General features: G+C 37.3%; 1 protein-coding gene across 2 annotated transcripts in view; it reads right to left on the bottom strand.

Moving 5' to 3' along the window:
* VPS41 (VPS41 subunit of HOPS complex) overlaps nucleotides 1-14,395 on the bottom strand; it is a 99,021-nt gene that overhangs the window by 53,203 nt on the left and 31,423 nt on the right. For both annotated transcript variants that reach the window (XM_015854992.3, XM_015854994.2), the window contains exons 5-6: nucleotides 7,004-7,078; nucleotides 1,046-1,108 (exon numbers count right to left, since the gene is read on the bottom strand). In XM_015854992.3, coding sequence (XP_015710478.2) covers nucleotides 1,046-1,108; nucleotides 7,004-7,078 — 138 coding nt within the window. The remainder of the gene's footprint in view (nucleotides 1-1,045; nucleotides 1,109-7,003; nucleotides 7,079-14,395) is intronic.

The raw sequence follows: 14,395 nt of genomic DNA, 5'->3' as shown, positions 1-14,395 counted from the left end.
GAAGAGAACGTGTATTATGGCTGAGAGCGCTGTATCCATAAAAGAAAATCCTCCATATTGTAGGGCATGTGCCTTGCCCCATGCCTGACACTGAGGGTCACAGGCAGAACAATTACTTTTTTGCCCAGCAGGTAGCAGAATGAGGACCATGTGGCATCAGACCACCAAAAGCATTCCTCCAAGTGAGATTTCTCTGTGACCTTCCTGGAGGACACAACTTGGTGTTGTCACATGGCTTAAACAGCCTTCTTACTATACCACACTAAGCACCAGCCTCACACTCTGACTGATCAGCTGCATCTGGTGTATTGAATCAGCCAAAAAAGTGCTTTGTCTTACATATAAAGTATGGGAGTGACAGCTGCCAGGGCACAAGGACAACAGGAGCCAAGCAAATTGTATCCAATGTGCGTAAAAACTTAGTATGCTCATTTTTCCACCCTCAAAAAGCGGATGCAAACACAGAAGACCCTAAGCAGCAAAATGCAATAATTTGCACACACCACCATTTCTCCTGCAATAAATCTATGCTGCTAAAAAAGCTTGAACCTTCTTATACATCTTTTGGAGGCATATTTTAAACACCCAGCCAGCACCATTTATTTTAACCTTATTTCAGAAACTGTGTTCTTTCTTTTAGAGAGTATATCCACATCACTACTCATTGGTCTGTCCCAGGATAGGTTTAACGGATATGAATTAGTTGCAAAATATTGACCTCACAGTTAGTAGAACCCTCAGAATTTATATCTCAGATCTACAAAGAGAGAAATATGTTGAGACAGGTAACAGCTGAAACAGGACAATTTCTCTTTCACTTTGCCTTTTGTATTTGAAAAATCCAATAATACTTCTTACAAAACCTAGATCAGCTTTCTTCCTACCTAACCAGATCAAAAGCTTTTATATTGAGATAGATAACTATTTTCTTGTGACTTGAATAACATTACAAGGAAGCAGTACTCCTCTCTCATTTAGATTCAGTGTGACCTTACTGTTATTAAAGACAACAACACAATTTCTAAAGATTAAAACAAGCACTTACTTTAATAGGACAGTCAAATGTTTCATGAAATTCTTCCGCTGAATACAATCCAAACACTTGCACCTAATTTATAAACAAAAAAATATAACAAATAAATGTATGTAATAACCACTTGACAGTTAAAGGTGAATGTAAAATGCTAATAAGTAGAAGATTAATGTGAATGTCAACAGCTGTATTATCTTTCTGAAGAAAAAAAAGAGTCATATTTAATAATTTGGAGTTAATTGAGACATCTTCAGCTTCCATTACAGCTTATCTCTAAATACTTTCAGTAGTGCAAAAGTAGTTATTTTAAGTTTTTTTTGTTTCCTAAACACAAATGCAGAAAAAAGAACTTCCTTTTGCTTTAGGCTGATCAAATCTGTTTAAGAGATACTGATCTAGGTAAGGTATGAGCAAAATAATAACATTCAGGGGAAGATAAATTAAAAACTCTTCCTTTCTGAGAAGGAACTGGAAGATTTCTTCTTACCTCCAAGCAATACAGACTTTACATAAAAAAAATAAAAAAAATAAAAAAAATTATGACAACAAAGCAAAACGAGCATGAAAACCATATCCCATGTTTCTCGGCATCCTCTCCTCCTCCCAGGTGCATTCAGTGATACTTTGTTTATTTCCATGACCACTGGGAATGTCACTCTCTGAAGATTCCTCTCTTCTCATCTATGCTGATGTTTCAGTACATTTAATAGTCAGCGGCGGAGTTGTAACCATAGGCCATAAGACAGCTATCCAAATTAATTTATCTGAAGAAGGCTCAGCACTTATAAAAAAGAAGAATGTTTTTACTGTCTAGAGAATTAACAGTTTTTTACATGGTTTCTTCTCTTTATTTGCATGATCAGTACAGAGGTACGAAGTATAAGAAATACCATTAGACTTCTTAGATGCTACGACCTCAGAGTGGGGTTTCCTCTACTCTCTCGGTCTCATGTCCCTTCGTGCAATACCCCTTTCTCCTTCCCTGATTCCCACATGAGCCTAGGAGTAAAACAGGGCTGAAGACTGACGGCCATGAATTAGTAATTGATTTATGAATTAGGATTTTCTCAAAGAATAGTAAATGGTTTAATTTTACATTACTATTTTAAGAGGTATGTCAGAAACTGTTGGAACAAGATCACCTCAGCAGGGAGGGAAACGAGCACACCAGGGAGTGGATGCAAAGGAAGCTGAATTTGACAGCACATCTATCTCAGGAGGCTCCCAGACAGGCCTAGTCACTCATCCTTACCATGTGGGAAAGATAATCTCCTCAGTCATTCTGCTCTACACGCTCAACTACAAGCTGGACTAACTCAGAGATCTAAATAATCTCTTAACTGTACTTCTGTCTCTCAACCACGACTCCTTGTGTTGGGAGTGGTGGGGGGACAGTTACAAAAGAAAAAAAAGCAAAAATACAAATGAAAAACACTGGAGGAAGACCTGCAGAACAAAGCCAGTAAATCCCAGTAATAGGCCACAGAAATAAAGCTTAATGGCTCTATGAAAAGATCAATTCAGCTATCAGAGGACAAAAACCCAGACAGCCAAGGAGACAGAGTGAAAAATTAAAGTTTAGCTAAACTACAAGAGGAACTAAGCTGTAGGCAAGGAACTAAGCTGTCCTCACATTGGCTCAGTTTGGCAGCCTCAGAAAAGAAAAAATACCTCACAACCCCTCATCTCCCTTTCAAGCCTGTCTCTGGAACATTTTCTAAGCAGCATTATGAGCTCTGCCCATTGCTCATTAGTGAATACACAGACTCTAAGCACTTCTATGCACTGAGAAGGGCTGAGCTACCATTCCAAAGGATTCGAAAATCAATATCTGGAGATAGATAGATGCGTCGCAAAGCTGTGATTATGTAAGCCAACCAAAGGGTTATGTTTGAGTTGGGTCAGACTGCGAGCCTGGAAAACCTTGTGGCTGATGTATGGAGGATTTTGTTTTCTGGGTTTTAGTTTTCAACATTTGGCACAGTATATCCAATGCAACAGACTAAACAAAATATGGTACAGAGGAAAGAGAAAATAGGAGAAAAGAAAGCAGGAAGAAAAACAATAAAAATGGTCAAAACAAGTCTAAAAATTCAATGAAAGCAACATCCTCAAGAACAAGAAGAAAAACAACTCTCAAATTAAAACCAATTAAACAAAATTAACAAACATTGGCAATGGTGCCTTCAGCATTTTGATGATACTGCACCAAATGTGTCAGTAAGATGCTTCTTTAAGAGTCTGAAAACAAAATGGAGCCAGTTAACTAAAGAGGAAAAAACAACTCAGCATAAAATACATGTTATCATGTTTACTCTAGGGACACCATATAACAGTTTATTACTTCTTAATGTCTTTTATTCTTCAGAGAGAAAGTGATTCTTTTGATATTACAAAGCTATATTGGATTTATCTATTTCTACTTTCCATCATCTACTTTTCCCTCATCTTATGTTTTTAGGTAGCTGGAAAAAGTATTTCATGAGCACACTATATTTTGCCAGCCCATTCCATTTTAAATATCCAGTATCTACTATTCCAGCACACCTAGATGCAGCAGTTTTTTGCTTCCGAATATGAAAGCAACAGCTAATCTTGAGATAGTCAAAATGGAAGAATGGTCTACCTGAGCCACTTCTTTTTTTTAAAATGTGGAATATCGTACTTCATGAATATTTTTAACATAGTTATTGTTACAGGCAGTAAATGTGACACTAACACACGTAAATTTTCAATATACTCTTTGCTGTCTTTGATGAAAAGCCAGTAAAACACAAATTATAAATTTCCATTCTGCAAGATACAAGAGCTGCTCCAAAAATAACGTCTCCTATTTTATTACGCTGGCCAAAGACATTAGAGGCAGACGCTGGTGTTACAGCAGTAGGGGTTACAACTTCCCACCAATATTCTATCACATTTTGTTGATACGCAACAGATGGCAGCAGAGGGGCAGTCTGACAAAATGGTGTCTGATATCGAAGTGCATCTGAAGCAAATATGTGGAAGTGAATTCCCCTCTGTGAAAAACAAGACATCCACTAACATTTCACCAGTGCTTGCCGAAAGTTTATGGAGACATATATAACCACACTAAGATGGTGGGTGGTGTGTTTTAGCAGGGGGAACAATGATGTGAAAGACAAGCCACAATCCAGGCAGCCATGCAGATTTTTATGAATGTAGCCTCCTGTTCATTGCTAGCAAAAATGCATAACTAATGGTGGTGACTGTTGAAAACCAGCATTTTGTAGCTGAGAATTTGCTTTATCAAACAGTGTTACTGTGTTCACTATATCTGCTGTAGTTTCATAATGTGATCCAACCTAGATGTCAATGTTCCTGCAGGGTGACTGGGCTAGTGATCTTTTAAGGTCCATTCCAATCTCTGACATTCTGTGATTTCATGGAAATAAATAGGAGGTATTACTTTCAGAGCAATGTACATATAAGAGAGCTTTAGACTCAGGTTATTCAAGCAGACAAAATTCTAACATTAAAAAAACAAACAAAACATTTCTGCAGATGCAAATGTATTTCCCCTTCTGTTTTTTCCAACAACATAATTTTCCTGTTGTATTTCAACATCTGATCATTATTCCCACACAGTGGACACACCAAAGTACAGGGTGGTGGCTTTGACTTCTGTTCCTTTCCACGAAGGTGATGATCAGCTGCACAGAGTCCATTGGCAAGGAACACTTTCAAATTACAAAACTTTCAGTGCTGAAAACCTGCAAGTGGCTCATTCCCAGTGCAGCTGTTGCATATGCATAAAATGCAGGTGCCAGGTTTTGACATTAAGTTTGGATTCTGCCTGACAAGAAGGTTAGAGAATTGCACTCTACTGTTATGTTCCCACTCAGTAAACATAGCTAGCCCAGATCTAGTTCGAAAGTGAAAAGAAAAAGATAGTGAAAGAAAATGTGTAACACAGCAGAATGAGTATAAGGAAGTTCTCATCATAGAGCCTTCCTTCAAGAAGACAGTCAGTTTCCAACTCCCTCATGTTCGATACATTCTGATATGGGAAAATGTTCTCCCTAAATGTTCAAGAATCTTTTGTAGTGGTCCAGAGGAAATACCATCACTGATTTGTAGAAGATAAATGTATTAGCCTATCTAGTACAAATGTTTTTTATTTTTTATTTTTAACTGATTAAAAACAACAACAAAAAAAACCCACAACTGAAATTACACTTTTCTTCCACCCAAGAACCTTCAAGTACTACAGTATCTGGCCAGAAATTTCTGCCATTTTCTTATACAGCAGCACAACATATTTGATATGTTTTCACCTGCTCTTTGGGTGGATTCTCTCATACAGACACACCTTTATGGATCACTCTGACAGCTGTAAAACACTCAGATCTTTCAAGCCTCCACTGTACAATATGTTGAGATAGCAATGCCCCTGGACTTTGAGAATACAAGTGTAATTCATATTGCACTTGTATTCCTCCAGTCCTTTGTAAAAACATTACCAGAGTTAGCTCTAGCATGGGAAACAAAGTTTAGATTCCTCCGTATAGCATATAACTTACTAGATCTATACCAGTCATTGCATTAAATGAAGACAGATTCATCATTTAATATAATGAAGATTTTCCTTTTCAAATAGCCATGTCACAAAAGGAATAATGAATTTCTGAACAGCTCTGCCTCAAATGTTTATTTCTAACATTACTGCACTAATTAAATAAAAAAAAAAAACTCAACATTTTCTACTATTGTTAACAATTGCTGACCCTTCCCTTATCTTGCAGTCTTGAAGACAATTAGGATACTCTTGCTGTGCTTCTCACAAGTTGCAAAATTCTACAAACTACTTTGAGAGGCACTAGTATCCCAATTACTCTGTCAAGATACTGACACCGACATCAAGATATCTCTGAGAAACAATAAGCTTGTATACGTAAACTGGCTCTCTGCCTGTTGCGGAAAAAAAAAAACAACATTTACTTGCAAGGGGAAAAAAAAAAAACAACCTCAAGCACATGCAGTCTAAAGAGGTTGTTTCCCCATTTTGCCTACTGCAAGATCCAATTTTAGTTTGAATTCATCCAACTTATACTAAATGGGATAGATCCATTAGGATCATCAACACTCCTCCAGATCAACTATGTAAGAAATGTTCAACTCTGGAACTCAAGTGGATATTGAGAAATGATTTAAATGATTTTTAATGCACTCCATTTGTATATGAGCATTATATTAAAAAAAAAAAAGCTTAAAAAACACCCTGCGCCTAAGAATTTTATCATTGCAAACCAACATTACAAAAGACTGCCATCGACTTGAAAACAAAAAAGACATTCTTATAAGTGGAAAATCAATCACCAAAACCACTAAATGTCACAGCTCTACATTCCAGAGAAGCACTGATAATTGTTAGTTATACACTGCACAAATGAAATATGTCCTCAGTCAAGGAAGTAGGTGCCAGTTTTTTAGGAAACTGTACATATATTGATTTTACATTTATTTAATGTGGCTGTTGTAAGACACTTTATTCTTCTGATAAACTATGATTGCTTATCAAAAGATTCTATAATTCAAGAGAAACATTCATAATGTGTGTGAAAATGAAAACCACCAGCCCACAGAATCCAATTTTGTGGATTTATAGCAGAAAGGCATTAAACTACTGTCTTGCAGGAACAGCAGACTAGTCACTGAAGTATAACTGGCACAGCAGTAATGATTAAGGTGACATGTCCTCCTGCCACAGCTGTTAATCAGCTTAATACCAGTTACATTATTGACATTCTTGTAATTACTTTTCCTATGGCACATTCGTGCAAAATATATTTGACTTTAATTTTGAGTACTCAAAGGTAAGCCCACTTCTCAAAATGGATGGTCAAAGCAGTGCTTTGTACCTGATTTCACAGGTATCACAATTATCTCTTGGTTTAATACCAAGGACTGCCTTTCACCTCGTGAGATACTTAAATAGGTTAGTTGTACCTTCCCATCTTCTGAACAAACACCCATGTGTTCTCCACTTTCATCCAGACTGATCTGATTTATCTTCACGGGGCTCTAGAAAATAAAAGAAAAAGAAACAACACAGACTTTTAAAATTACTTGTAAAGTTACATCAGTAGTCATATGCTTTTATGTCCTCTACATTTTCTGAGATTTATGTATGAAAGGTTGTACAATATTTAATTGTATCAATTCAAAAAACATGGAAGAAGTCTTTCTCCAAAAATGCCCAAATGCGGCCTTCTTTCAAGCCTTACACCTAGCCCAAAGATCTGACAATTCTAGCCTCAGTTGCCTAGAGCCCTCATGAAGGGACAAGGTACCAGATCTGGAGTTTCTGAGTCTGCTCACCACAGCTACTCATTAAGAACCTCTCCCACTAACAAAACTCAGTGTAAGGCACGCCGACAGAACAGGCATCAGTGCAACTGAAAATTCTGGTTTGGACCTCCTGCAAATCTTTTCCCTGGCTTTCATTTTTGCTCCTAATACTGTTTTCAAAAGCTAGTATATAGAAAGTATTAGAGATGTAACATGGGTGTACTCAGACAAATATTGAGAAAAGCCTCAAGACTGCACCAATCTAATAAATTGCCACTTTCCCTATCCACTTAAGACATTCTTCTAAATTTGTCCTGCAGGGTTACACAGCAAACTACTACTTACTTTAAAGATCTCTCCTTAAGTACTGAGGACTGACCTCACATTTGGGTAATACTATGCATATCCCCTCGTGTATAAAACTCCACATACAAGTACCAAGAACTTTCTTATATACCATGAACCTGATTTCACCCTCTAACAAATACCATTTCAAGCATCATTGGAAGATCTTTACCCAAGTCCAACCTGAACAATTCTGTAAGTCAGTTACAGATATTTAAGAAAAACTTTCCAAGCTGTTAGAAAGTTTTGAACAGATTGCATCACAAAACAAATCACTTCTGGGATCCTGAGAATAATAAAGGAGAAGTCCATCACACTTTTGTACTGGAGCAGTACTGGGGTCATGGGATCACATTAAATGCTACAATGTGTGCCTAAAATATAACAAGTCTTACGTATGCAATGACAGTTGGAACTACAACGCTATAAAAGTGTATGTAAAAACTCACTGTCCCAATGAACAACCAAGATCATGTCACAGACTTTGGAAGGCTTTTTGTATCCTCCACACGCATACACAAAATGTAAGTCAGGGAAACTAAGATTTTTCTCACCTCCAACTTGTAAAAAAAAGAAAAGAAAAGGAAAAAAAAAAAAAAAGAAAGAAAAAAGAAAGAAAGAAAAAAAAAGAAATCGCAAGAAAAAACAAAAAACAACAACCAGCATTTACCCAAATTACATTTTCAATTTCCTTCTTTCTAACCAAGGTCGAACAACTGTGCCCTGCTCTGCAGCAGATGGCCTGATGAAATGGGAAACAGATGCCATCAGTCCTGTAGCTTTCCTGCTTCTTCACATGCAGAAGACATCACTCAGCCTCACATCGTGTCACAAAGAGCTGCAACTCTGCAACTAATTACTGCAACTGCTGCCTATTACAACATGGTCTCTTCACCATGAGCTCTCTTCCAAAAAGCTCGCTGCCAAGGAAGTCATCATAGCAACCTTCCTTGATTTATGCCCTTCAGCTGTATTTTCACCCACCACAGGGCATATGTGCTGACTTACTGCATTTCAAAACTACAAGAGAGCAAAGCCATAGCTGTACAAGCAGCTTGCACACATTCCTCTAGACACATCTGAGGTGTCAGCTGAGGTGAATGGCTCAAGCACATCAGTCTGCTGGTGTGGTCAACATCCCTGTGATGGCTCTGATTCTCAGGCGCTACATGCACACCTGGCTAACTCTAGAGTTCGAGGATGCTGAATAAGACAGGAAATGTCTGTAATCAGGCTTGCTTTCTAGAAGCTTCATAAAAATGACCAGCTCACACTTTCATTCCTGCTTTCCCTTGAAAATGCTTTTCCAAATTCCTGGTTTGCTCATCAAGGTGCAAGAGGAAATTTTAGCCTCTTTTGGAGAGAACTAAAAAGTAAAACCCACCCATTAAACACCAGCACATCTCTGCTATCTGCCCTACAATGATAAACATCTCTGTCCCTCTGTAAGGAAGAGTGCAGAAAGTTCAACAGAGCCCATCAAGTGGCACAGGCTTTGTTCTGAGAAGTATCTGAGTTGCTATTGCCACAACTTTCTCAAAAGTTTTTTTTTTTTACCTCTGCAGTTGGAGAGGCAAAAAGTCCATCCTGAATAACATCACCCTGACATAGGGTTATAGGCTAAGTTAGTGTAAAGTCAGCCCCATTCTTCTCATCTCTCCACCACCTAAAGCCTGCTATCAGGGCTTGCATGACAGCAGCAGCAGGTCTATTAGCACTCCTACATAATGGCAAGAAAGCCCAAGACATAAAGGAAACAAAACAGACACACTAGAAGAGCAGAGGGCTCAGCTGTAACGTCCACACCATTCCCACTGTGCTGGTGAACGGCTTTGATAAAGTTTGATGCTCAAAAAATGAAATGCAGGAAGTAGGCAAGGTAGACTACATAAGTTATCTTGGCATAAAAGGTGAAGAAGCAGAGCAAGATGACAGACCCTATCTATCACGTTGCTGTTTGGAAGCCACATAGCACACTCTGGAGATGAAATGTGTGGCTGTGCTCAGGTAACTGAGTGGTGCCAGGCAGGGCAAAACTGCTCCACATACACTGTGGTATATTGTGGGTAGGGGAAAAAAACACCTGTTTTTCCTCACACTGCAAACTGCATGCATTACTTCAGAATTGATTAGTAAGAATTTGTTAAGTAGAAATTCAGCATGCATGGTATTTCATGACCCTACATATAACTGGCAACTTCTTACAATGTGCAATACTTTCATTAGTTGTTTCTAACTGCCCCTTTCTCTGCTTCCCCCGCTGTCTGCACTGGGCACAAAAGATGTTCAGAAAAGACAAATGCAACTAAAAGTAAAGCTGCTACTTACACACATCCCCAGCTAATTCGCATCAGAATATGCCATCCTAGATAACAAACACAAGGTAAAGCAACCTTGAAGTAATTTTTTTTTCAGATAACAAGATAAATTGGCATTATTGGCCATGAGCTTGTTAACTGATTTCATCAGTCAGAACTTTTGACAGAACTCATAAAACCGACCACAAGCTCAAATACCAGCAAGTCTAAATATTAAAAGAATTTTATAATAAAATTCTAGCAAGGAGAACGTATGGGAACTGCTAAATCATGGCCTGAACCTTTGATTAACCACCTGAGGTGAGCAATAAGTCAGCCCTGAGACCACAGGTAAACGCAATTCTCCTGTGGTACTGGAAGGGGTGGAGCCTGGCTCCACCTGTCCTAGACCTCATTTAAGAGCTGATTAACATCAGGGAATGGTCTCTTTCAGAGATTGCTTCTTGTGGAGAATTTCAGCAAGCTTAGGATAAGGATAACCACCCATTCTTCTCTAACATAACAACTTATTTAGCCTAACTTAGCTAAATTTATAGGCATCATTTTTAAGAAATAGTAATTTAAGAATAACAACAGTAATCTGAGGTCAGTGTCACTTCAAATCTTACAAACATTTTAGACATCTAAGCATCATTCCGTGAAAAAGTATGATATAATCTCAAATCCTACGCCACAAAAACATATGCATCTGCTTATAAAATGTTAAGTAAATTTCTAACAACTGTTTAATTAGTACCACATTGCATAATATTCTTTAACCTAATCAGGATCTCTTGCTTTAGGCCAATTAAGGAAAAAAAAAGACAAATTATTTTTAGTCATGTTGATACTTACAGGAGTTCACAAGTAGCAGTAACATACACGTATTTACAAAGTAATATGATTCAAGTCTGGCAATGAGAAAGACTCCATTAGTTAGGAGGGGAGATACACTGAAATGATTAACTTGAGAACAGCTGCTGAATTTCATAAAGTGTGGAACTTCTGGCAAAAGAAGAAAAGCCTTCAGCTGAATTTCCATTAGCTGCAGTTTTCTTTCCGATGGAGACATGTTTGGAATTCTGGACAACATAAGTAAGTTTGACTGTTCAAAATCAATAATGTCAAGCTGATGCTATAGAACAAAAAAATGTTACCTTAATGGAAGAAAGAAAAGTTTAGGGAGAGATAAAAAGAACTAGCAGGGATCTTGCTCGAGTAGATCTAAATATAGACTTGGGCAAAACCTTAAATTTACAGTGAAGGAAAAACGAGCATCTATCAGTGTAGGTACTTCATGTGCTAATCAATTATCTAATTAATGTAAAAATGCTTAAAATAAACACACTTACTATGGATTATGTCAGTTCTTAAAGTAGGACTAAATTCATGGCCACTCGGAAAGCTTCTTTTAATTGTGTTCTCTGAGGCAGCTCCTTTTCCCCTGGCACTCATCATCAACCCTCCTTATACTATCGGTCCCCCAATGGTGAACCTGAGAAATCAATCTGCTAATGTATAATTTGTAAAGCTCCTCTGACTAACAAATGGATAATTGATTCTTTCACAAATGCTGCATCCCAATGGATATGAACTGGATGAACAAAAAATGTAAGACTAGATTTCACTCCAATTCTGTGAGAAATGCAATATTTACAAGCTAGGAATCTAAACATTCTAATAGTTGCCTGTGACTTCGTGCCTTTTAGCCATGGTTAGCAGGCTGCTAACACATGCATTAAGAGTGTGAAAAGCAAAGCAATGTTTGATCATACTTGCAGCAAAGCTCATTTTACTTCGAGAGGTTCTGAACACTAATACAACCCACTTAATGCAACAGTGTGATCCATTATTTGAGGGAGGGAAAAAGAATGCAGGAACTTTTCCTAAATTAATTCAAAGATTAAGTATCAGTCTATGCACAAGCACATGTATAAACATATCAAAAGAAGAAAATCATCTCTAAGTCTTTTCATCTATGTTATGTTCATGTAACTCTGGATCTACCTAGCCACTCTGTAGCTGATCTCCATACCATAGGAAAATTTTATGTGTATGGAGTTTAAAATAAAAATGTAAATAAAAATAAAACAAATCAAACTTTAAAGTGTCCATTTTTTATTAACTCATGGCTTTTCATCTGCATTATATTCACATAAACAAACACATAAAACTCCAGTCAGTGTTCAGCAATATGAACTCATGTTTTTGTTAATCCACCAGAATGTAGACTACTGTTTTTATGTTTGCATTGCTTCCACTGTGAAAATGGTGGAAATACTTATTTTCAACAGAAAAAAATGACTTCCATCAAAAAGTCTCTAGGCATCAGTGCTATTTGGAAACAAACTCAGTTACTGCCATAACTAAGCCAAGATACTCTTAAAATATAGGACTTACACTACTAGGCTGAGGAATTTGCTCTGAATAAAACTGTTCAGCTTTTACATTTATAAATTAAATGATCTGTACTCCATTGAATTTGGAGAAGCAGCGTTGTTAAGACTACTGAAATACAGTAAGTACTATATATTCTCTTTCTCCAAGTTCATCTGCCCAACTTGAAATGATATCCTTAGCTCACCTAGAAGAATGCTTTATTTAAGTAACTTGCCAAAAAGGAAGCTGAAATTTTCAGGGTCTTTTCTTTTTGGGAAGCAAGAAAAGCACACAGAAGACTCTCAGTATTAAAAAAAAAAAAAAAAAAAAAAAAAAATACTGTCCTGTATTGACTTATGCATAGTTTACACATTCATAGAGTTTTACTGACACAACAGAGGGAAGAGCAACCCTAAAAACAATACTATATCATGGTTTATATATAACATGATAAAAGAATGTATATATCTATGTGTATATGCGCAACTAAGAAACACAATGTAGCAAAACAAAGGTTTACAACAAAAAGGCAGTTTTAAATTTTACAGAATAAGCTGTATTCCCGTCTGCAATAGAAATTATATATTCTGAATTTACAACACCAATTTTCATTTGATGATAATTTACTAATAACCAAAGCGAGAAGGTTTTGTTCAACAAATACTGCTAGTATTCCAACAAGTGAGGATTCTGGCTCCCTTGCTTTAACTGCAGCATTCATGAATTTATCATTCTCCAAATGAAAAATGGGAGATTATATTGGTTAGATGAAAATGGAAGGGGGAAGTCTGGGGAGAGTGACAAAGTCCGGGACACAGAATTATAACATTAACTTACTTATATTTTGTCTGTGGGACGGCATACCTTACGTACAAAAAGAAAAATCTCAAAAGCTTGTCTAATTCTAAGGGAATATGAGGACAAGGAATCTCTCATATATCACCTGAGAAACTGAGAAAGACCAGAAAGCCTACAGTGATTTCAATACTTTCCACATCAGTGAATCCCTTAATCTTATTTGTCAACTACAGGAACTAAGCAAAAGTACATTCAATGAGAAAAATTAACGAGGGATCTCCTTAAAACTGTTGCATTTGCTACACAATCAGAGTGCTTGTTTAGGAATGACAGAACTACAACTGAAAAAAGATCTATATTGGAAGCCTACACCTCTTCCCAGCATTGCTCAACTGTTAGCTAATTCCTGACAGATCCTAAACAGGATCTCTTTTCTCTTAAAACAGCGGCATTTGAAGCTACGTCCTTACAGGAGTTTTGTGGCAATTTACTCCCTATTCCCTATTCCTCCTCTTCCCAGTTCCCTTTGACATCCACTGTGTAACTGCAGAGCCTCAAAGATGAAATGCTCTAAGCCTGCCTCTGCTTTGTTGTCACTAGCTGCAGATCACGGTCATCTGAGAATATGCTGCAATATTCCCCACTGCACACTTAAGGGAGGGATAAAGTAAAGGATGCAGGTGAAGACTTCATACACATGCCTCAGAAATCCCAGTACATGGTGGAAGAGGACTGTTCTAGTAAGATGCACCTCACTGATTTCTCAATCAGCTTTCTTTTCTCTACCGGATCCCCAAGCACAGAAAATTTTGAGAATTCATCATGGAATATTCCGTTTCTACACAGGCAACTGTATTATAAATTGGGCCTTGTAGAGCAATCTAAAATCTAACGTATTTAATAGGAAGTGGGCAATATGAGGTTTTCTTCCATTTATTGACAAAACACAACTTGAATTGACTGATGAGAAAAGAAAACCAGGTCATAAAACAGCACATGTTCTTTGCTTTAGAGATTATTCTATAGGTGCTTTGATCAAACAACTTTCAAAAAAGCAATGAGGCTCTTGACTATTCTTCCAATGGGTCATCTATCGCTTTGCATTAGGACAGCCCGGATGATCATCTCTTCCCCTCTCCCTGACTTAACACTGAACAGAGGACACAAGTAGTTTTCTTCTTTCTATCACCTCTTGCAATGAAGAACTGCACTAGAATTTTATTATTTTTTT

This window comes from Coturnix japonica, chromosome 2, assembly GCF_054131305.1.
Source record: "Coturnix japonica strain WE chromosome 2, WE-NBRP24, whole genome shotgun sequence".
NCBI lineage: Eukaryota > Metazoa > Chordata > Aves > Galliformes > Phasianidae > Coturnix > Coturnix japonica.
This window is presented reverse-complemented; position numbering and strand designations above follow the sequence as displayed.